A 24,068-nucleotide genomic window follows, 5' to 3' on the forward strand; every position below is an offset into this window, starting at 1 on the left:
TTTTCAATAATGCTTTTAACAATGTCATACATTGTGCAAACATTGCTGCCATCTAGTGGTTAAAACACTGCTGACAGAAAGTGTTCTGTACCTAACTATTATTATGCTCTTCAACAAAGATTACCAAGAGCATAATGTAAATGAACTAATAGAAGTAAATTGGATAGTTTTATTTAATTGTATGCTCTATCTGAATCATGATATGAACATTGTGGGTTTCATGTCCCTTTAAAGCTACACAACATGGAAATATGATCAGGTTTTTGGCTTAAAAGCTATTTTAAATTGGTTAATTTTCCTAATATTTCCCAATACTAGATCTATGTCTAGTGCTAGATTACCTAGAAGTGAGATAAGCAAATTACTACCTTAAAGGGACAGTACACTATAAAATTGTTTTTCCCTTAATGTTTCCAATTACTTTTTTTTACCAGCTGCAGAGGATAAACTGTATGAAATTTGCTTTTCTCTTGTAAGGTGTATCCAGTCCACGGATTCATCCATTACTTGTGGGATATTCTCCTTCCCAACAGGAAGCTGCAAGAGGATCACCCACAGCAGAGCTGTCTATATAGCTCCTCCCCTAACTGCCACCTCCCAGTCATTCTCTTGCAGCTCTCGACAAGGGAAGCAGCTAGAGAGATGTGGTGCATTAATGTAGTTTATCTTCAATCAAAAGTTTGTTATTTTCAAATGGTACCGGAGTTGTACTATTTTAGCCTCAGGCAGAAAGTTGATGAAGAGTCTGCCTGTGGTCTTTGATGATCTTAGCAGGTTGTAACTAAGATCCATTGCTGTTCTCACACATAACTGAAGAGATGGGTAACTTCAGCTGGGGGAATAGCGTGCAGGGTCTCCTGCTCTGAGGTATGTGCAGTTTTAAATTTTTCTAGAGAAATGATAAGCTAGAAAATGCTGAAAATACCGGATTTATTTAAGGTAAGCCTGATTACAGTGATTTAATAACGACTGGTATCATGCTTGCTGTAAAGGGTAATATTTTTATTATTTACTCACATTACTGAATAGATATAACGTTTGCTTGAGGTGTATGAAAGTTTATTTCATATTGGTGATAAAACTTTATTCTGGGGCCCAGTTTTTCCACATGGCTGACTAGATTTTGCCTAGGGATAGTTTTTTAAGGCCCTCTCACTGTGAGTACAGGTTGGGAGGGGCCTATTTTCCATTAGTTTTTGCAGCTTGAGACATCCAGCTACCCTGAAGGAGTCCCCTGAACATATAGGACCTCTCTAAGGGGTTTTTGTGCCTTCCAAAGTCGTTGTATGGGCAGGTAGGGCCACAGTAGAGCTGTGGCAGTTTGTTGTGACTGTTTAAAAACGTTTATATCGGTTTTTTTATCCGGTTTTGAAACTAAGGGGTTAATCATCCATTTGCAAGTGGGTGCAATGCTCTTTGAGCCTATTATACACACTGTAAAAATTTCGTAAGATTTACTGCTTTTTTCACTGTTTTAGCAGTTTCTGTGATTGTTTTTTTTCTCTTAAAGGCACAGTACCGTTTTTATTTTTTGCTTGTTCACAGTTATTAAAGTGTTTTCCAAGCTTGCTGGTCTCATTACTAGTCTGTTTAAACATGTCTGACATAGAGGAAACTCATTGTTCATTATGTTTAGAAGCCATTGTGGAACCCCCTCTTAGAATGAGTACCAAATGCACTGATTTTACGATAGATTACAAAGACCATATTCTGGCTTTAAAAAATTTATCATCAGAAGAAATTGACAAGGAGGAAGTTATGCCGTCTAACTCTCCCCATGTGTCAGATCCTATAAATCCCGCTCAGGGGACGCCAAGTACATCTAGCGCGCCCATTGCGTATACCTTGCAAGACATGGCGGCAGTTATGAATCATACCCTTACAGAGGTATTATCTAAACTGCCAGGATTGCAAGGAAAGCGAGACAGCTCTGGGACTAGAATAAATACAGAGCTCTCTGACGCTTTAGTAGCTATCTCTAATACACCCTCACAATATAATAAAGCTGAAGCAGGGGGGCTTCAATCTGTGGGTGATTTTTCTGATTCAGGGAAGATACTTCAATCTGATTCTGATATGTCTACATTTAAATTTAAGCTTGAACACCTCCGCGTATTGCTCAGGGAGGTTTTAGCAACTCTGGATGACTGTGACACTATTGTAGTCCCAGAGAAATTATGTAGATTGGATAAATACTATGCAGTACCTACTTACACTGATGTTTTTCCAATCCCTAAAAGGTTTTCTGAAATTATTACTAAGGAATGGGATAGACCAGGTGTACCATTCTCTCCCCCTCCTGTTTTTAAAAAGATGTTTCCTATAGACGCCGCTACACGGGACTTATGGCAGACGGTCCCTAAGGTGGAGGGAGCAGTTTCTACTCTAGCTAAGCGTACCACTATCCCTGTCGAGGACAGTTGTGCTTTTCTAGATCCAATGGATACAAAATTAGAGGGTTACCTTAAGAAAATGTTTATTCAACAAGGTTTTATTCTCCAGCCTCTTGCATGCATTGCCCCAGTCACTGCTGCCACGGCTTTCTGGTTTGAGTCCCTAGAGGAGGCTCTATAGGTTGAAACCCCGTTGGAAGATATTATTGACAAGCTAGCCAATTCATTTGTTTCTGACGCCGTTGTTCATTTAACCAAGCTAACGGCTAAAAATTCAGGTTTTGCTATTCAGGCGCATAGGGCGCTATGGCTTAAATCCTGGTCAGCTGACATGACTTCAAAGTCTAAACTTCTCAACATTCCCTTGAAAGGACAGATCCTATTCGGGCCTGGACTGAAGGAGATCATTTCTGACATCACTTGAGGAAAAGGTCATGCCCTTCCTCAAGACAGGTCCAACAAATTAAGGACTAAACAGTCTAGTTTTCGGGCCTTTCGAAACTTCAAGAGTGGCACAGCTTCAACTTCCTCTAACACAAAAGAAGAGGGAACTTTTGCCCAGTCTAAGCCGGTCTGGAGACCTAACCAGGCTTGGAACAAGGGGAAACAGGCCAAGAAGCCTGCTGCTGCCTCTAAGACAGCATGAAGGAGCAGCCCTCGATCCGGAAACGGATCTAGTAGGGGGCAGACTCTCTCTCTTCGCCCAGGCTTGGGCAAGAGATGTCCAGGATCCCTGGGCATTGGAAATTGTGTCCAAGGGTTATCTTCTGGAATTCAAAACCTCTCCCCCAAAAGGGAGATTCCATCTCTCACTTTTATCTGCAAACCAGATAAAGAGAGAAGCATTCTTACATTGTGTTCAAGACCTCCTAGTTATGGGAGTGATCCACCCAGTTCCGCAGGAGGAACAGGGACAGGGCTTTTATTCAAATCTGTTTGTTGTTCCCAAGAAAGAGGGAACATTCAGACCAATCTTAGATCTCAAGATCTTAAACAAATTTCTCAGAGTCCCATCCTTCAAGATGGAGACTATTCAAACCATCCTTCCTATGATCCAGGAGGGTCAATACAGGCACTACCAGTTTGTGGCTCTTCCCTTCGGGTTGGCCACGGCACCAAGAATCTTTACAAAGGTTCTATGGTCCCTTCTAGCGGTCCTAAGGCCGCGGGCTATAGCAGTAGCCCCTTACTCAGACGACATTCTGATACAGGCGTCGACTTTTCAAGTTGCCAGGTCTCACACGGACATTGTTCTGGCATTTCTGAGGTCGCATGGGTGGAAAGTGAACGAAGAAAAAAGTTCTCTATCCCCTCTCACAAGAGTTTCCTTCCTAGGAACTCTGATAGATTCTGTAGAAATGAAGATTTACCTGACAGAGGCCAGGTTGTCAAAACTGCTAAATTCCTGCCGTGTTCTTTATTCTACTTCTCGCGCTTCAGTGGCTCAGTGTATGGAAGTAATCGGCTTAATGGTAGCGGCAATGGACATAGTGCCGTTTGCCCGCCTACATCTCAGACCGCTGCAACTCTGCATGCTCAGTCAGTGGAATGGGGATTACATAGATTTGTCCCCTCTACTAAATCTGGATCAAGAGACCAGGGATTCTCTTCTCTGGTGGTTATCTCGGGTCCATCTGTCCAAGGGTATGACCTTCCGCAGGCCAGATTGGACAATAGTAACGACAGATGCCAGCCTTCTGGGCTGGGGTGCAGTCTGGAACTCCCTGAAGGCTCAGGGCTTGTGGACTCAGGAGGAGACACTCCTCCTGATAAACATTCTGGAACTAAGAGCAATATTCAATGCTCTTCAGGCTTGGCCTCAGCTAGCTGCGGTCAGGTTAATCAGATTTCAGTCAGACAACATCACGACTGTAGCTTACATCAACCATCAAGGGGGAACAAGGAGTTCCCTAGCAATGTTGGAGGTTTCAAAAATAATTCTATGGGCAGAGGTTCACTCTTGCCATCTATCAGCTATCCATATCCCAGGAGTAGAGAACTGGGAGGCGGATTTTCTAAATCGACAGACTTTTCATCCGGGGGAGTGGGAACTCCATCCGGAGGTGTTTGTACAGTTGATTCAACTTTGGGGCAAACCAGAACTGGATCTCATGGCGTCTCATCAGAACGCCAAGCTTCCTTGTTACGGGTTCAGGTCCAGGGATCCCAAGGCAGCGCTGATAGATGCTCTAGCAGCGCCTTGGTCTTTCAACCTGGCTTATGTGTTTCCACCGTTTCCTCTGCTCCCTCGTCTGATTGCCAAGATCAAGCAGGAGAGAGCTTCAGTGATTTTGATAGCTCCTGCGTGGCCACGCAGGACTTGGTACGCAGATCTGGTGGACATGTCATTCTTTCCACCTTGGACTCTGCCGCTGAGGCAGGACCTTCTACTTCAAGGTCCCTTCAAACATCCAAATCTAATTTCTCTGCGTTTGACTGCTTGGAGATTGAACGCTTGATTTTGTCAAAACGTGGTTTTTCCGAGTCGGTCATTGATACCTTAATTCAGGCTCGAAAGCCTGTCACCAGGAAAATCTATCATAAGATATGGTGTAAATATCTTCATTGGTGTGAATCCAAGGGTTACTTATGGAGTAAAGTCAGGATTCCCAGGATATTGTCTTTTCTCCAAGAAGGATTGGAGAAGGGATTGTCAGCTAGTTCCTTAAAAGGGACAGATTTCTGCTCTGTCTATTCTTTTGCACAAGCGTCTGGCGGATGTTCCAGACGTTCAGGCATTTTGTCAGGCTTTAGTTAGAATCAAGTCTGTGTTTAAACCTGTTGCTCCGCCATGGAGTTTAAATTTAGTTCTTAAAGTTCTTCAAGGGGTTCTGTTTGAACCTCTGCATTCCATAGATATCAAGCTTTTATCTTGGAAAGTTCTGTTCTTGGTAGCTATCTCTTCTGCTCGAAGAGTTTCAGAGTTATCTGCCTTGCAGTGTGATTCCCCTTATCTGATCTTCCATGCAGATAAGGTAGTTTTGCGTACCAAACCTGGGTTTCTTCCTAAGGTGGTATCCAATAAGAATATCAATCAAGAGATTGTTGTTCCGTCACTGTGTCCTAATCCTTCTTCAAAGAAGGAACGTCTATTACACAATCTTGATGTGGTTCGTGCTTTAAAGTTTTATTTACAAGCTACTAAAGATTTTCGTCAAACATCTGCATTGTTTGTTGTCTACTCTGGACAGAGGAAAGGCCAAAAGGCTTCAGCAACTTCTCTTTCTTTTTGGTAAGAAGTATAATCCGCTTAGCTTATGATACTGCTGGCCAGCAGCCTCCTGTAAGAATTACAGCTCATTCCACTAGAGCGGTGGCTTCCACATGGGCCTTTAAAAATGAGGCTTCTGTTGAACAGATTTGTAAGGCGACGACTTGGTCTTCGCTTCATACTTTTTCTATATTCTACAAATGTGATACTTTTGCTTCTTCGGAGGCTATTTTTGGGAGAAAGGGTTTGCAGGCAGTGGTGCCTTCCGTTTAAGCACCTGCCTTGTCCCTCCCTTCATCCGTGTCCTATAGCTTTGGTATTGGTATCCCACAAGTAATGGATGAATCCGTGGACTGGATACACCTTACAAGAGAAAACAAAATTTATGCTTACCTGATAAATTTATTTCTCTTGTGGTGTATCCAGTCCACGGCCCGCCCTGTCATTTTCAGGCAGGTGTTTTTTAATTTTTAAACTACAGTCACCACTGCACCCTATAGTTTCTCCTTTCTCTTGCTTGTCTTCGGTCGAATGACTGGGAGGTGACAGTTAGGGGAGGAGCTATATAGACAGCTCTGCTGTGGGTGATCCTCTTGCAGCTTCCTGTTGGGAAGGAGAATATCCCACAAGTAATGGATGAATCCGTGGACTGGATACACCACAAGAGAAATAAATTTATCAGGTAAGCATAAATTTTGTTTTTAAGGCTTATTTCTGTATATGAATTAGCTGATTTTGTGTTTTGAAGCCACAACCTAAAAAAATGGGTTGAGCTTGTAGGAATAATCATATCTCATTACTTTATCACATTGTATAAATATAGCTGCTTCTTTATCTTATATCTGTCCATAAACCATTCAACAATACTTAGAGAAAACAATGAAAAAATAACATTTTATTACCTTATCTCTTCTATACCCCACTGGGATTGTAATTTCATCTACTGGCTATGTTAACACAGCTTGGCCTTAAGGCCAAAAACTTTCAGAATAGGTGGAGATACCACAGGCTAAATCAACTATTTCAAATGCCAATATAAGGGTAATGGAAATATTTGTAAACCATTTAATACACTCCAGCAGGTAAAGTGGATCATTGGGAACAAATTAGAGGGGAGAACATTTATACATGTTGGAAAGAATGATTTGTGTATTTCCAGATACAGATGATTTGTTTTTGTTTTTTGTATTGTAAAGCTTGATTCAGGACTACCATTGGCTGAACCTGAGAACTATGAAGATCAATTTAATAATCAAGAAGAAAGACATGTGGAGACTGAAATGCAACTGAATGAAGGTTTGTGTCTTCATATTACAGAGCATTATAGACAAAAAAAATACTTGCAAATGTTTTTAATACATCGTTTAATCAAGTATAAAATCATTTCTGATGATGTATATGCAAGTACCTGTCCACACCTGATAAATCTAAACTGGTTTCAGTGCTAAGAATATATTTTTTGGTGCAACTTTAACATGGGAGACATAACCCCTAAGCTTAAAGTTCAGCCTTTTCCGGTTGATAGAGGACCCCTCCTCTTCCAGTCAGATACCATTTTTTTGTACTCCCATTTTGCGTTGCCTAATACTTTGCAGCTGTATGATAGATGGTTCTTATCAGGAAAGAAAGAAGTATTTCCTTTTGACAACATTTGGAATATTTGTTAATATTATTTTTTTTTTTTAAGTTCAACTGGAAGTTCTACATCCTGAGTCGTGGAACAGCAATGGGTGCAAAATTTGACCCATTGTATTCCAACCTATGTATGGGCTGGTGGGAGCTGTTCTTTGGAGAGAGGAACCCCTTTTGTTAACATATAGGGCCAGATTACAAAATTCGCCCGTTTGCGGGCGCATGATAAATAACCAGCCATTACAAGTACAGATTTGCTATTTGGATCAATACATACATGCTGTAACACTATTTATTTCATGTAATTGGCAAGAGTCCATGAGCTAGTGACGTATGGGATATACAATCCTACCAAGAGGGGCAAAGTTTCCCAAACCTCAAAATACCTATAAATGCACCCCTCACCACACCCACAATTCAGTTTTTACAACCTTTGCCTCCTATGGAGGTGGTGAAGTAAGTTTGTGCTTGATTTCTATGATTTCTTCTATGATAACCGCTTCTAAGCATTCTGAAGCTCAATTCCTCTCAGAGTACAGTGTTTGTCAGAGGGATGTGAAGAGACTATCGCCTATTGATTTTTTGGTTTCCCTCGCGGGAAATCTTTTCAAAGGTTCTCTGTTATCGGTCGTAGGGATTCATCTCCTACCTCCCTTTTCAGATTGACGATATACTCTTATACCATTACCTCTGCTGATAGTTTTCAGTACTGGTTTGGCTATCTGCTATATGGGGATGGGTGTCTTTCGGTAAGTATGTATCATTATTTAAGACACTCTCAGCTATGGTTTGGCGCTTTATGTATTAATATAAAGTTTTAAATATATGTAATTTACTTATATTTGCCATGAGTCAGGTCTATGTGTATTTCCCTTTGCCGTCTAAACAGTTTCAGTTTAGGAATCATGTTTGGGAAGTTTATTGAAACTTTTTTTCTTACCTGGGGTTCAGTCTTTTTCCATTTGACTTTCATTTTTTCGCGGGCAAATCTAGGCTTGCAAGGGCGCAAAATGATGTTTTTTATTGCATCATTTTTGGCGCAACATTTAGTCATTTCCTGCGTCTTTGTTGATGCTAGTTGTTTTGGCGCGAAATTGCGTTTGTTTTGACGCGAGTTGTGTCATTTCCTGGTGTTAGTTTTGCTTAACTTAACTTCTTTTTGCTCTAAAAGCTGTTTTCATGAACTTTGAAAGCTCTTATGCCTGCTTTTGTTTTTCTCTACTGAAACTGTTGTGGAAATTGAATGTTTTACCTAATGATATTTTTCTTTTTCTGTCACATTTTGCGAGATGTCTCATTCTGATCCTGACTCTAATGTTACTGTAGAAACTATGATGCCCTGGAACACAATTCTACAAAGCTAAATGTGTTCTTTACATTTTTTAAGCTGTTGTTATTTCCTCAGCTCAATTATGTGTAATTTATTTATCTTGTTTTATGCTAGCAATGTTTCTACATGTACAATAACATTTACTGTTTTTCACATATTCAGTTTATGTACTTGATTTCATCTGCAAACATAACATGTTGTTGCTTATATCATAAAAGGTTATGACTGCTATTATGCCTTTAAGTAAACTTACCAGGTCTTTTCAAAATTGTTAAGATTTAATTAATTTTTTTCTGACCGACAGCCTATTTGTTTATTCTACTGATGAAGTTTTCTTTGGCTAAAAGGTTCCTGTATCAGACAGTTTGTTAAAATTCTCCTTATTTTTCATTTGAACATTCTTTGTTCTTTGTTAAGGAAATATTTCTATTTATAGCTTTTAGGAGTCTAGTCCTCATATTAACCCCTTAACGACGCATGTTGTACAGGTTACGTCTTACACATGGTACGTTGTCAGGGGTTTTAAGCGCCTGGAAGCGATCCTGATCACTTCCAACCGCTTTCAAAGTATTGCAGTGATGCCTCGATATTGAGGCATCACTGCAATACCTTTTTAGGCACACCGATGCAGAGAGACACACTGTGGCCCTCTCTGCATCGGCCAGCGATGGTGCTGATCATTGGTGGGTGGGAGCAATTGCAGGGAGGCGGGTGGGCAGCCCATCGCTGGGGAACTTCCTTCTGGCCAGCTGTACTCCATGCTGGGTGCGCACGGGAGCGTGTGCGGGACGTGAGGGGCGGGTGCACATGCGCACGCACCCGCGATCTAGGCGCATTACAAAAATCAAATTGTTGGAGAAATTGCTGGGAGAGGGTGGTGGGTGCAGAGGAGGGGGGAAGAATTTTTTTTAAAAGTGATCTGGGAGGGGGGAGGGTATGGAGGGGGCAGCTACACTACATAAAAAGTGAGGTTTTTGAAAAAAAGTTATTTTATTGCAAAGTGGGTACTTGCAGACAGCTGCCAGTACCCAAAATGGCTAATAGTTGGTGGAGGGTTAGAGAGCTCTTTGGGGGGGGATCAAGGAAGTTGGGGTCTAAGGGGGGATCCTACACTGCAGAATATGATTTTTTTTTTTAAATAATAAAAAAACAAACAAAAAAAAAACTTATTTTAGTACTGGCAGACTTTCTGCCAGTACTTAAGATGGCGGGGGAGGGAAGAGAGCTGTTTGGGAGGGATCATGGGGTGGGATGTGTCAGGTGGAGGCTGATCTCTACACTAAAGCTAAAATTAACCCTTCAAGCTCCCTACAAGCTACCTAATTAACCCCGTCACTGCTGGGCATAATACATGTTTGGTGCGCAGCTGCATTTAGCGGCCTTCTAAATACCAAAAAGCAATGCCAATGCCATATATGTCTGCTATTTCTGAACAAAGGGGATCCCAGAGAAACATTTGCAACAATTTGTGCCACAATTGCTCAAGCTGTTTGTAAATAATTTCAGTGAGAAACCTAATATTTGTGAAAAAGTGAACTTTTTTTTTTTATTTGATCGCATTTGGCGGTGAAATGGTGGCATGAAATATACCAAAATGGGCCTAGATCAATACTTTGGGTTGTCTACTAAAAACAAATATATACATGTCAATGGATATTCAGGGATTCCTGACAGATATCAGTGTTCCAATGTAACTAGCGCTAATTTTGAAAAAAAATGGGTTGGAAATAGCAAAGTGCTACTTGTATTTATTGCCCTATAATTTTCAAAAAAAAAGCAAAGAACGTGTAATCATTGGGTATTTCTAAACTCAGGACAAAATTTAGAAACTATTTAGCATGGGTGTTTTTTGGTGGTTGTAGATGTGCAACAGATTTTGGGGGTCAACGTTAGAAAAATTGTGTTTTTTTCAATTTTTTCATCATATTTTATCATTTTTTTATGGTAAATTATAAGATATGATGAAATAATGGTATCTTTAGAAAGTCCATTTAATGGCGAGAAAAAAATGTATATAATATGTGTGGGTACAGTAAATGAGTAAGAGGAAAATTACAGCTAAACACAAACACTGCAGAAATGTAAAAATAGCCCTGGTCCTTAAGGGAAAGAAATTGAAAAATTGCCTTATCCTTAAGGGGTTAAAGGGACAGTCAACACCAGAATTTTTGTTTTTTTTTAAAAAGAGATAATCCCTTATTTACCCATTCCCCAGTCTTGCATAACCAACACAGTTATAATTATACATGTTTTACCTCTGTAATTACCTTGTATCTAAGCACTAGCAGACTGCCCCCTTATTTCAGTTCTTTTGACAGACTTGCATTTTAGCCAATCAGAGCTGTCTCCATGGTAAATTCACATGCATGAGCTCAATGTTATCTATATGAAACACATGAACTAATGCCCTCTAGTGGTGAAAAACTATCAAAATGCATTTAGATTAGAGGCGGCCTTCAAGGTCTAAGAAATTAGCATATGAACCTCCTAGGTTTAGCTTTCAACTAACAATACCAAGATAACAAAGCAAAATTGGTGATAAAAGTAAATTGGAAAGTTGTTTACAATTACATTCCCTATTTAAATCATGAAAGGTTTTTTTGGACTTGACTGTCCCTTTAACTATGTTAATAATCCTTTTCAAATCTGGATTTTAACATTTTTGCTTTGAGGTTTTTTCCTATTCATTATACTATCTATATTATATTCTAGAGAATGGTTATTCTGATTCCCTCTTGGGACTGTACTGCTATTTCTATGGAAATTGGTACTTGTTTTCAGGATTCTTTAGAATTTGAATATAACCTTAGTAGAGCATATTCAAGTACTGTTTATATTTTTAGCTCAGCTTTATCTGTGGCTGACATTACTGTTCTCTCAACCTTTGTTGAACAGTTAGCATAAGCAATTTCAAATTCTTAAGTATTTAACTCTGTTTATTTACTTTAGATGTATTCATTTAAATATGTTTATTATATTTATTATTATGATTTCAAATATATTGTATTATCTCTATCTTGTTAGGATAATAATTTGTTTGATTTCTATTATCTCCACTATTTCTGCAGGTTTAGAGTTTTTTCTGCCCTACTTTTAGGGCTCCATGTACTAAGCCGTCAATTCATCCGTCATTTTAGACGCGGCTAAACTCGCCGTTACTCGCCGCGGGCGAAATGGTGTCCGCTGTAGCTATGTACTAATAATCCCACAATAAATAGACACGTCTAGCCCGCCATGAGCAGTGGCGGAATATTGATAAATTTGACGCCTCGCTCGCCACGACTAAGCTGATGTACTTAACTTTCAGTTGAATTGTCTGGCCAATTGTTAACACGTGACATGTAAGGTGTCATGAACGTCATAGTAGTCGCGGGAATAGAATTTTGCTCCTATAAATGTACAACTTTTCTAAACAACTTTATTATTGTTCCAAAATTTTTGGAGAGTAATTACAGAGCGCTCGTTTTTGTGATCTTTATTTACAATTTCGATATGGCTTCATCTGGATCTGAAACCGCTTCAAAATCCAAGAATCCTCACTTTTCTCTCGGTCAGAAAGGCCGTGCAAACCAACCCGTGGAAGGAATACACGGGGGACACGAACTCTCCTTCTTCTAACGATAGGATTAGCTACATTTCCAGTATTCTGTCTTCTAGCCCGGATTTGCATCAAACGGAGAATAAACAAAAACAGAATTCTCTCTTCATAGCTGCTGAAATAAACAATGTAAGTACAATGCTGATATTACTGCCTTTTATATATGTATAGACTGGCGTCTAGAGTGGCTTTCCTATTGTTTTGTACCTTGCCCGCCACCTAAAAGGTGGCGAGGCAAAAATAACGAGGTGGGGGCGGAGATTGACGCGAGCGGACAAATAGATTTTTTAGTACATTCGTTTTTGGCGTGTTGGTGGTCAAATGTGTCTAATTACAGTAAAAAATGGAGAGGTAGCGAGGTTTGGCGGATAAGTACGCTCGCAATTTTAAAGATGCGAGTTTTAACATAATTGACGGCTTTGTACATATCAGTTTGCGAGTTTTGACGCAAGATTTGTTGCGGGTAGCTCGCTGACTGCTTAGTACATGGAGCCCTTAGTCTGGTGATGTAGATCATTTGGTGAATGTCCTGACTACAAACGTTTGTTCTAAATCTAAGGGTCATAAATTAATGTCCCGGCAGGGTTAATACGGCCCTTTGTCCTTAGAGGTCAATTTATTGTGTACCATTTATTTGGGTAATAACTACTGTTTTTATCAGCTGCTAATTTGGTTAACCCCAAGTGTAAGCACTGAAGAAGCGTTTTTTTGTATCCTTCTGGGAGGAAAACGCTATATAATTACTAGTTATTAGACTGCATGAAGGAGTGGTTCTCTAACCAGTCCGTCTGGTGAGGGGCAGATTAAATTGTTTTTGGATAAACTCAGTCCAAATTCTATATTTTTCTTAGGGTTTGAATAGATTTTTAGAATGAGACCTTCTATGGGAAGAATCTTTCTTTCTTAGTACACTCTGTGAATTTTTTTCAGGAGTGATTATGCCAGTTCTTTTTGCAGTAACAGGTTTTGGATTTCTATTTAATTCTATTCTTTGTCCCTAAGAAGAAAGGTTTATTCAGTCCATTCTTGGATCTGAAGACTTTTATATTGTTTTGTTAGAGTCTTAACTTTTAAGTTGACGATTATAAGGACTATTATGCCTTTTTGTTAAGGTCATTTCATGTCCACTCCATTTTTCAGGATGTTTATCCTCATATTTTATTTCATTCAGACCACTTGTGGTTTCTGAAATTTTCTTTTTAAGCTTTACCAATTTGTCGCTTTTCCATTTGGTTTAGTGACAGCTTTATGAATCTTTTCAAAGGTTCTTGGTGCCCTTCTTCTGTCTTCAGACAGTAGGGTATTGTCTTCCCTATTTGGATGGTATTTTGTTATTAGCTTAAACTTTTCTTTTATTAAAGCCGGACAGATAGCTCAGCATGCTAATACACTGTGGCTGAGCTCTGTAGCAACCTGAGGGTTGCAGGTTCGATTTTCGTCGCAATCCATTCAGCCTTTCATCCTTCCGAGGCCGATTAAATGAGCAGCGTCTTCAGTCCCTTACGGGTGATTAGACACACTTTACAAGTACTCAATACATACAATGAAAGAAAAGTATTCAAATATATGGACTTTTCTTTTTGTGGTATAACTCATGAATCAACTAAGTTTTGTTCCTTCAAGACATGGTTAGAGGATTTAATTTACCTAAGAGTTTTGTGATTCCTCAGACAAGGGTCACTTATTTTGGGGTTTCTAGATTCTGTGTTCATGTCTTTGTCTTTCTTGGACAAAAGTAAATTGTAAGTGGTGTTAGCCTGTCTAACTTACAGTCTAGAACATTTCTTTCAGTGGCTATGTGCATGGAAGTTTTAGGTCTCATAACTGCAGCATTGGCGTGGTTCCCTTTGCTCATTTTTCATCTGAGATCTCTTTTTGCTTTGCATGCTGAATCAATGATACAGGGATTGTTTTTAGACATCACAGTTGATATTTTTAAAATCCTAACACTCTTATATCTCTGTTTTGGTGATTAGTCTATCATCATTTTATTCAGGGGGCCTCCTTTTGTTCGTCCTTCCTGGGCTGTATTCTTAATGGATGCAAGTCTTACTGGTTGGGGAGCTGTCTGAGGGTCTTTTAACAGCACAAGGGATTTGGAAACTTCAAGAGGCAAGGTTTCCCATCGATATTTTAGAACTCCGTGCTATTTTTTTTTTCTGAGCTCATTCAGGTTTGGCCTCTTTTAGGAGAGAACTTTTTCATTTTTTTTCTGACAGACAATATAACAACTATGGCATATGTCAATCAACAATAGGGACTCATAGTTCCTTAGCAATTAAGACGTATCTTTAATACGTTCTTAGATGGAATTCATCTAGTGGTGTCTCTATACAGATGTGTTTTCTCAATTTCCCAGGTACCTTTTCAGGTCCAGGGATCCTCAGGTGGAGATGGTGGATGCATTAGCAGGGTCTTGGTTTTGCAACCTGACTACATCCTTCTGCCTCTTTTTTTTTTTTCTTCTTCCAAAGGTGATTTCCAAGATCATTTTGGAACAGTGTCATGTGTTTCTGATAGCATCAGCATGGCCTTACAGGTTTGGTATGTGGATCTTGTTCAGATGTCCAAGTTGCCATCCTTGGCCGCTTTCTCTTTGGCCAGCCCTCTTGTTCTAGGGGCTATTTTTCCATCAGGATCTCAAATTACTAATTTGGGGGTATGGAAATAGATTAGTGTTTAGTCATGGAGGTTTTTATCGCTATGTGGCAGGCTTATAAGTCTGTTTCAAGGAACATGTATTATCAGGTTTGGAAAACCTATATTTTATAGTGTTCTTCTCATAAATTCTCTTGGCATTCTTTTAGAATTCATAGGATTTTACAGTTTTTCTGGATGGTTTGAATAAGTTTGTCTGCAATTTTTTTGAAGGGACAAATCTCTGTTCTTTCTGTTTTATTTTCTAGAAAGCTTGCTTAAACTTCCTGATATTCACTGTTTTGTTCAGGCTTTGGTTGGTATCAAGCCTGTTCATTTATTAATTTCTCCTTTTTGGAGTCTTATTTGGTTTGAAGATTATCTACTTTCTTGGAAAGTGTTGTTTCTTTTTACTATCTCTTTTGCTACAATAGTTTCTGATTTATCAGCTCTCTCTTGTGTGTCTCCTTATCTGTTTTTTTCATCTAGATAAGTTGTTTTGTGGACTTCTTTTTTTCCTAAGGTTGTAAATTTGAACAACATTAGTAAAGAAATTGTTGTTCCTTCTTTGTGTCCTAATCCTAAAGAATTCTTAGAGTTATTTACATCCTTTGGATGTGGTAAGAGCTTTATAATTCTATATCAAGGTTACTAGGATTTCAGAAGACTTCTAGTCTATCTGCTTTTTTTCTGGTTCCAGAAAAGGTTAGGAAGCCTCTCCATTTCTTTGGCATCCTGATTAAAGCTTTTGTTTTTCAAGGCTTATTTCGAGGCAGGGCAGGCTCTGCCTCACAGTTTTACAGCTCATTCTACTAAGTTCAGTCGCCATTTCTTGGGCTTTTTGAGAATGAAGCTTAGGTTGATCAAATTTGCAAATCAATAATTTGGTCTTCTTTGCATACTTTTATTGTTTTTACCTTTTTGATGTATTTGCTTCTTCTGAAGCAGTCTTTGGTAAAAAAAGTTCTTCAGGCAGCTGTTTCAGTTTGATTCTACTGCTTCTGATTTATATGTTTTCAAGGAAAACATATTTATTGTGTGGATTTAATTTCTCAGTCGTAATAGCTGTTGTTATTTTATCCCTCCCTTTCTAGTGACTTTTCTGTGGACTTCCACATCTTGGGTATTTCTATCCCATATGTTACTAGCTCATGGACTCTTGCCAATTACATGAAAGAAAAACATAATTTATATAAGAACTTACCTGATAAATTCATTTATTTCATATTGGCAAGAGTCCATGAGCTAGTGACATATGGGATATACAATCCTACCAGGAGGGGCAAAGTTTCCCAAACCTCAAAATGCCTATAAATACACCCCTCACCACACCCACAATTCAGTTTAATGAATAGCCAAGAAGTGGGGTGATAAAGAAAGAGTAAAAAGCATTAACAAAGGAATTTGGAAATAATTGTGCTTTATACAAAAATATCATAACCACCATAAAAAAGGGTGGGCCTCATTGACTCTTGCCAATATGAAAGAAATTAATTTATCAGGTAAGTTCTTACATAAATTGTTTTCTTTCATGTAATTGGCAAGAGTCCATGAGCTAGTGAAGTATGGGATAGCAATACCCAAGATGTGGAACTCCACGCAAGAGTTACTAGAGAGGGAGGGACAAAATAAAAACAGCCATTTCGCTGAAAAAAATAAATCCACAGCCCAAATATAAGTTTATTCTCAAAAAATATATATAAAAACTTTAATCATAAGCAGAAGAATCAAAGTGAAACAGCGGCCTGAAGAACTTTCTTACCAAAAACTGCTTCCGAAGAAGCAAACACATCAAAATGGTAGAATTTATTAAATGTATGCAAAGAAGACCAAGTTGCTGCTTTGCAAATCTGATCAACTGAAGCTTCATTCTTAAAAACCCAAGAAGTGGAAACTGATCTAGTAGAATGAGCTGTAATTCTCTGAGGTTCTGATGTAGGTCTTTACTCGACTCCAAATAAGCTTGAAGAATCAAAAGCTTTAACCACGATGCCAAAGAAACGGCAGAAGCCTTCTGACCTTTCCTGGAACCAGAAAAGATGACAAATAGACTAGAAGTCTCCCTAAAATCTTTAGTGGCTTCAACATAATATTTCAGAGCTCTCACCACATCCAAAGAATGTAAAGATCTCTCCAAAGAATTCTTAGGATTAGGACACAAAGAAGAGACAACAATTTCTCTATTAATGTTGTTAGAATTCACAACCTTAGGTAAGAATTTAAATGAAGTCCGCAAAACTGCCTTATCCTGATGAAAAATCAGAAAAGGAGATTTACAAGAGAGAGCGGATAATTCAGAAACTCTTCTAGCAGAAGAGATGGCCAAAAGGAACAACACTTTCCAAGAAAGTAGTTTAATGTCCAAAGAATGCATAGGCTCAATGGAGGAGCCTGCAAAGCCTTCACAACCAAATTAAGACTCCAAGAAGGAGAGATTGATTTAATGACAGGCTTAATACGAACCAAAGCATGTACAAAACAATGAATATCAGGAAGTTTAGCAATTTTCCTGTGGAATAAAATAGAAAGAGCAGAGATTTGTCCTTTCAAGGAACTTGCAGACAAACCTTTATTCAAACCATCCTGAAGAAACTGTAAAATTCTAGGAATTCTAAAAGAATGCCAAGAGAATGTATTATAAGAACACCATGAAATGTAAGTCTTCCAAACTCGATAATAAATCTTTCTAGAAACAGATTTACAAGCCTGCAACATAGTATTAATCACTGAGTTAGAGAAACCTCTATGACTAAGCACTAAGCGTTCAATTTCCATACCTTCAAATTTAATGATTTGAGATCCTGATGGAAAAACATACCTTGAGATAGAAGGTCTGGCCTTAATGAAAGTGGCCAAGGTTGGCAACTGGACATCCGAACAAGATTCGCATACCAAAACCTGTGAGGAAATGCTGGAGCCACCAGCAGCACAAACGATTGCTCCATGATGATTTTGGAGATCACTCTTGGAAGAAGAACTAGAGGCGGGAAAATATAAGCAGGTTGATAACACCAAGGAAGTGTCAACGCATCCTCTGCTTCCGCCTGAGGATCCTTGGACCTGGACAGGTACCTGGGAAGTTTTTTGTTTAGATGAGAAACCATCAGATCTATTTCTGGAAGCCCCCACATCTGAACAATTTGAGTAAACACATCTGGGTGGAGAGACCATTCTCCCGGATGTAAAGTCTGATGACTGAGATAATCCACTTCCCAATTGCATATACCTGGGATATGAACCGCAGAAATTAGACAGGAGCTGGGTTGTGACCAAACAAGTATCAGAGATACTTCTTTCATAGCTTGAGGACTGTGAGTCCCACCCTGATGATTGACATATGCTACAGTTGTGATATTGTCTGTCTGAAAACAAATGAACGGTTCTCTCTTCAACAGAGGCCAAAACTGAAGAGTCCTGAGAATTGCACGGAGTTCCAAAATATTAATTGGTAATCTCGCCTCTTGAGATTTCCAAACCCCTTGTGCTGTCAGAGATCCCCAAACAGCTCCCCAACCTTAAAGACTCGCATCTGTTGTGATCACAGTCCAGGTTGGACGAACGAAAGAAGCCCCTAAAATTATACGATGGTGATCTAACCACCAAGCCAGAGAAAGTCGAACATTGGGATTTATGGACATTAATTGTGATTTCCTTGTATAATCCCTGCACCAATGGTTCAGCATACAAAGCTGGAGAGGTGTCATATGAAAACTAGCAAAGGGGATTGCGTCCGATGCTGCAGTCATGAGACCTAATACTTCCATGCACATAGCTACTGAAGGGAATGACTGAGACTGAAGGTTCCGACAGGCTGCAACCAATTTCAACGTCTCTTGTCTGTTAGAGACAAAGTCATGGACACTGAATTTATCAGGAAACCTAAAAAGGTTACCTTTGTCTGAGGAATCAAATAACTTTTTGGTAAATTGATCCTCCAACCATGTCTTTGAAGAAACAACAAAGTCAGTAGGGAGAACAGCACCACTGTCAGTGCACGGTAAAAGGGGATATACTGCAGAATCCCAGTGAAGTACATTAATGCATGAAGATACCGGCACAGGAGGATAAAAAGTATATATCTTTATTGAAGACCTTTGTAAAATAAGCAACGTTTCGGGGTTAACCCCTTAATCATGCTATCTGATACATACAATGTTTGGTGTCCTTTTAAACAATCTCATATTCGCGCCAATTCTGTGTTGCACTATGTGCATAGCGCCACCTGGTGACATAATCTTTATTTACATTTGACTATATGTATTTCAAAAAAGTATGTTTCAAATTTAAAAACAAAGTTTTACCTTTACCAGTAAGCAACAATACAATCTAACAGAACATTTACATATTCTCTCATCATGGGGCTACAATCAAAAATGTCTAGTTATAGGATATTGTATCAATTGACAATGTAACTTATGGCCTAACTGTTTGATAGTAGTAATTCATTTATAACAATGGTGTGTATCCAGTGGCGTATTTAGGTTTTGTGCTGCCCTAGGCACTCAAGATTCTGCTGCCCCCCCCCCCTAATTAAGGGATACAAAAAAAAAGTGTCTGCAGCAGCAATGTCCCTGTATTTTATTTTTTTAAATGGAGGAAGGCTATATTATATCTATGGTTTGTATACTGCAGTACACAGTCAATTTCTATCTGTAAATCAGTACATATGGACTTTCTGCCTTAAAAGGGATTTGTGCACTAAAAAGAGGCTTGCAGTGTATATATATATATTATATAATATATATAAATAAGTATGCTGCAATCCTCTTTTTAGTGCACAAATCCCTTTTAAGGCAGAAAGTCCATATGTACTGATTTACAGCTAGAAATTGACTGTGTACTGCAGTATACAAACCACAGACAAATGCTTGTGTAAGGATTAGCAGGTCCTGGTCCTGTATCTGTATCTGTATGGCATTGGCTATGTATTTAAAAATATACCCCACAACAAACCACAGCTTATTAGGAGAGTTAGAGTAACTTATCCATTTATCCCATCTTGCTGCTGCTTAACGTTCCCTTCCCCTCTCACTGCTCTCAGCATTCACTGAATCTCTGGTAACTACTGGAGTGGACTGATACTACTGACAGTCTGACACTGTAGTTTATGCACAACCACAAGTAGTAAGTAGTATACAACACACATCACCGGCATTCCATGAATCGGCACAGCGTGAGAAATGGAGCCGGTCATCATCTCACAGATCAGTAAGGCTCAGTGTAATAATGTAATCAGCAAACTGGAAGCCGCAGCGTCATAAGAAAAAAATGAATGGCTTACGGTCCCGCCTCCAGCAAAGGAAAGAACAAGAAACTATATAAAGTTAAAATGAAGCGTTAACGGACTTTCAAGTACATAAACGCTTCATTTTAACTTTATATAGTTTCTTGTTCTTTCCTTTGCTGGAGGCGGGACCGTGAGCCACTCATTTTTTCTAATGGCGCTGCTGCTGCGGCTTCCAGTTTGCTGATTACATTATTACACTGAGCCTTACTGATCTGTGAGATGACCGGCTCCAACGCAACCTTGTGAACGTCTCGGCGTCGACTAAGACGCCGGAAATGACGAATTTGCATCAACGAACGTAACTTTGTGCCAAAAAATCTTGCGGCAAGAATGACGCAATAAACTTTGGCATTTTGGGCCCTCGCGAGCCTAATTCTGCCCTCAAATTTAAAAGACAGTCAATTTTAAAAAGAGACTATACACCAGGTAAGAATTTTTTTTTTTTTTTCATAAAAAAGCATTTCCCAGATATGAAACTGACAGTCTGCAAAAAGGAAATATACTGAAAACCTGAATCATAGCAAATATAAGTACAATACATATATTTAGAACTTTCTATGAATACATAAAGTGCCAAACCATAGCTGAGAGTGTCTTAACTAATGAAAACATAATTAGCAAAAGACACCCATCCACATATAGCAGATTAGCCTAACTAGTACTGAAACAGTTATCAGTAGAGGTAATGGAATATGAGAGTATATCGTCGATCTGAAAAGGGAGGTAGGAGATGAATCTCTACGACCGATAACAGAGAACCTATGAAATGGATCCCCGTGAGGAAAACCATTGCATTCAATAGGTGATACTCCCTTCACATCTCTCTGACAAACACTGTACTCTGAGAGGAATTGGGCTTCAAAAATGCTGAGAAGCGCATATCAACATAGAAATCTTAGCACAAACTTACTTCACCACCTCCATAGGAGGCAAAGTTTGTAAAACTGAATTGTGGGTGTGGTGAGGGGTGTATTTATAGGCATTTTGAGGTTTGGGAAACTTTGCCCCTCCTGGAAGGATTGTATATCCCTTACGTCACTAGCTCATGGAGTCTTGCTAATTACATGAAAGAAACATAATTTATGTAAGAACTTACCTGATAAATTAATTTCTTTCATATTAGCAAGAGTCCATGAGGCCCACCCTTTTGTGGTGGTTATGATTTTTTGTATAAAGCACAATTATATTTCCAGTTCCTCTTTTGTATGCTTTTTTACTCCTTATTTTATCACCCCACTGCTTGGCTATTCGTTAAACTGAATTGTGGGTGTGGTGAGGGGTGTTTTTATAGGCATTTTGAGGTTTGGGAAACTTTGCCCCTCCTGGTAGGATTGTATATCCCATACGTCACTAGCTCATGGACTCTTGCCAATATGAAAGAAATTAATTTTTCAGGTAAGTTCTTACATAAATTATGTTATTTTCAGCATATACTATGTGCAATATGTAAAGAACTGCTCTTTTGGACTAGGAGGTTATGCTTTTTTCATGATTCAGATAGAGAATTGAATTTTAAACGACTTTCTTATTGACTTATCAATTTTTCTTCGTTCTCTTGGTATCTTTTGTTGAAAACCAGGGACTTGAGCTTAGGCGCGTGCACGTGTCTGGAGCACTATACGGCAGCAGTTTTGAACGAATGTTATCCATTTCCAAGAGCACTAGAGGGCAGCACTATTTCCTGTCATGTAGTGCTCCAGACACCTGGGTATCTCTCAACAAAGAAAGTAAATTAGAATTTAAAATTGTTTGCTCTGTCTGAATCACAAAAGATTTTTGGATTTTATATCCCTTTAATAAGTTAACATATCAGGAGCTGGCCAATAATTTTACGAAGAGTTTACAAGATAGACAACAAGACCGTGAATAGTTGGCTAGGAATAAGGGGTGTAGATCACATCTACAGGTGGTGATAAAATCAGAGATGTAGACCTAAATTCATTACCCAATATTGTTTAGAATAGATTTGTGATATAATCAGAGTTTGCCTAAAACAGTAGTTAGAGAAGGTTGTGAATTTATACCTAAAAGAACCAAGAAACAAAAAGAAAATAACAGGTCTTAAAAATGAAGACTTTCCCTCATAAGTTTACCATCCATGTCTTTGTATGGATAGTTTTGGTATGAACCTACCAGTTCTTGAGTATAACACTGTAAGAATCTAAGAGGAAGTAAGATGACTTTACACTTAAGTATTATATTCAGGGCTGGTGTCTCTTTGATGGCTGATCCTTACTTGTATCTGCTCTCTGTCTTCGTGAAGAAGAAACATACATGGGAGGAAGACCCCGAAGGGCTCTCAGAACGTCCTTCACAAAGTAGACAGAGCACTTGAATAGACTGTCAATTAGTGTAAATATGTTATAACTTATTAGGTCATTTTCAAATATATGAAGTGCACAAGGAGTGTTCTGAAGTGAGGTAACAATAAGAAGCAAAAAAAGAAACAAATTTGAGAGTTGAATATTTTGCATTTTGTTATGGAAATGTAGTTTTATGCTCTGTTTTTATTTATACTTTTCATTACGGTTGCCTAATACTGAATATTATTTTATTTAGGTACAATTTCCAATCTTAAAGCTCCAGGGCTCATTTTTGATCCAGATACAATTGCATTACAAAATTACAAGGCAAAAGATGAACCAGCAGTAATCTACCAAAGATCTCATCGCTCTCAAATTTTGCCAACAAAGTAAGTTTTTTTTCTTTTTTTTCCCATCAGTGTGATAAATAATTTCAAATGGTCCTTTACTGACCTCACTTATAGCAGGCAGATGTAATGTTATTAAAAAAACAAATCAAATGTAATATTTAGAAAATAATATTTAGAAAATAGAAACACATTAAAAGGGACTCTATTTACTGCTGCATCTATTAAAAAAAATACTTTAATGACTGTGATGCAAACAATCTGCCTAAAAATAAATGTTTTATAAATGGTTATTTTTGTTAACAATATTTGCTTTGTTGTACAATCAGAACCACGTGAGTTATCAGGGTCATGGGTTTGAATCCAATTGCACTCCAGTCTCTTTCAGATTTAAAGTGCATGTAATGCGGGCTAAAGTTTTAATGGTGTATAACTAAACATTGTTTAGAGAATTCCATTTTGATCTTAAATGTCCTTTTAACCTTTTTGCAACAAATATATTTGCTGAAATTTTACAATCAAAACAATATAGAAAGGCAGACTGAGGCACTACATATGTGGTACCTTATCAACAAAACCACATACAGTAGCAACATGCTATGATAACCCATTAGAGCAGCATAATGTATGTAGCAAAGGTACCTAAATGTAGAATAAACAATAATAAGAAAAATTCAATAAAATAGAAAATAGATGGCAAATTCAGGTTGACCTGCATCATAGGTTACTCAAATGCATGTGGTTTATGCCATAGAAATACAAATATTTCCTTTAGTAGAACTTAAAAGGACATAAAGCCCAAATTTTTTCTTTCATGATTCAGATAGAGAATACAATTTTAAACAATTTTCCAATTTACTTCTATTATTTAATTTGATTCCTTCTCTTGTTATCCTTTGCTGAAAGGTTCATCTTGGCAAGTTTAGGGGCAGCAGAGAACCTAGGTTCTAGCTGTTGATTGGTGGCTGTATATATATATTGATTGCAATTGGCTTACCCATGTGTTCAGTTAAAAAAACATTTTTGCATTGCTGCTCCTTCAACAAATGATTGTATTTTTAATCTGAATCATGAAAGAAAATGTTTGGATTTTATGTCCCTTTAAGTAAACTGAGGGAGCAGAGGGCATGTGCAATAAAGACTTTCATAGCTAGATTAATATTGTTATAGTTACGGAATAAAAAGGTCTGAAGAAATAATGCAGCTTAAAAAACTTGATGGTTTAGGGAACTAAATATATATATTTATATTTAGTCTGTATATACTGTGTGTGTGTGTGTATATATATATATATGTGTGTGTTTGTATGTATCTACGTATGAGTGTGTGT

General features: G+C 38.4%; 1 protein-coding gene across 1 annotated transcript in view; it reads left to right on the plus strand.

Moving 5' to 3' along the window:
- Positions 1-24,068, plus strand: part of PATJ (PATJ crumbs cell polarity complex component) — a gene marked incomplete in the record, with an annotated part of 974,742 nt that overhangs the window by 435,093 nt on the left and 515,581 nt on the right. The window contains 2 exon segments of the mRNA XM_053693647.1: positions 6,801-6,900; positions 22,648-22,780. Coding sequence (XP_053549622.1) covers positions 6,801-6,900; positions 22,648-22,780 — 233 coding nt within the window.

This window comes from Bombina bombina, chromosome 10 (assembly GCF_027579735.1).
Source record: "Bombina bombina isolate aBomBom1 chromosome 10, aBomBom1.pri, whole genome shotgun sequence".
NCBI classification, from domain to species: domain Eukaryota; kingdom Metazoa; phylum Chordata; class Amphibia; order Anura; family Bombinatoridae; genus Bombina; species Bombina bombina.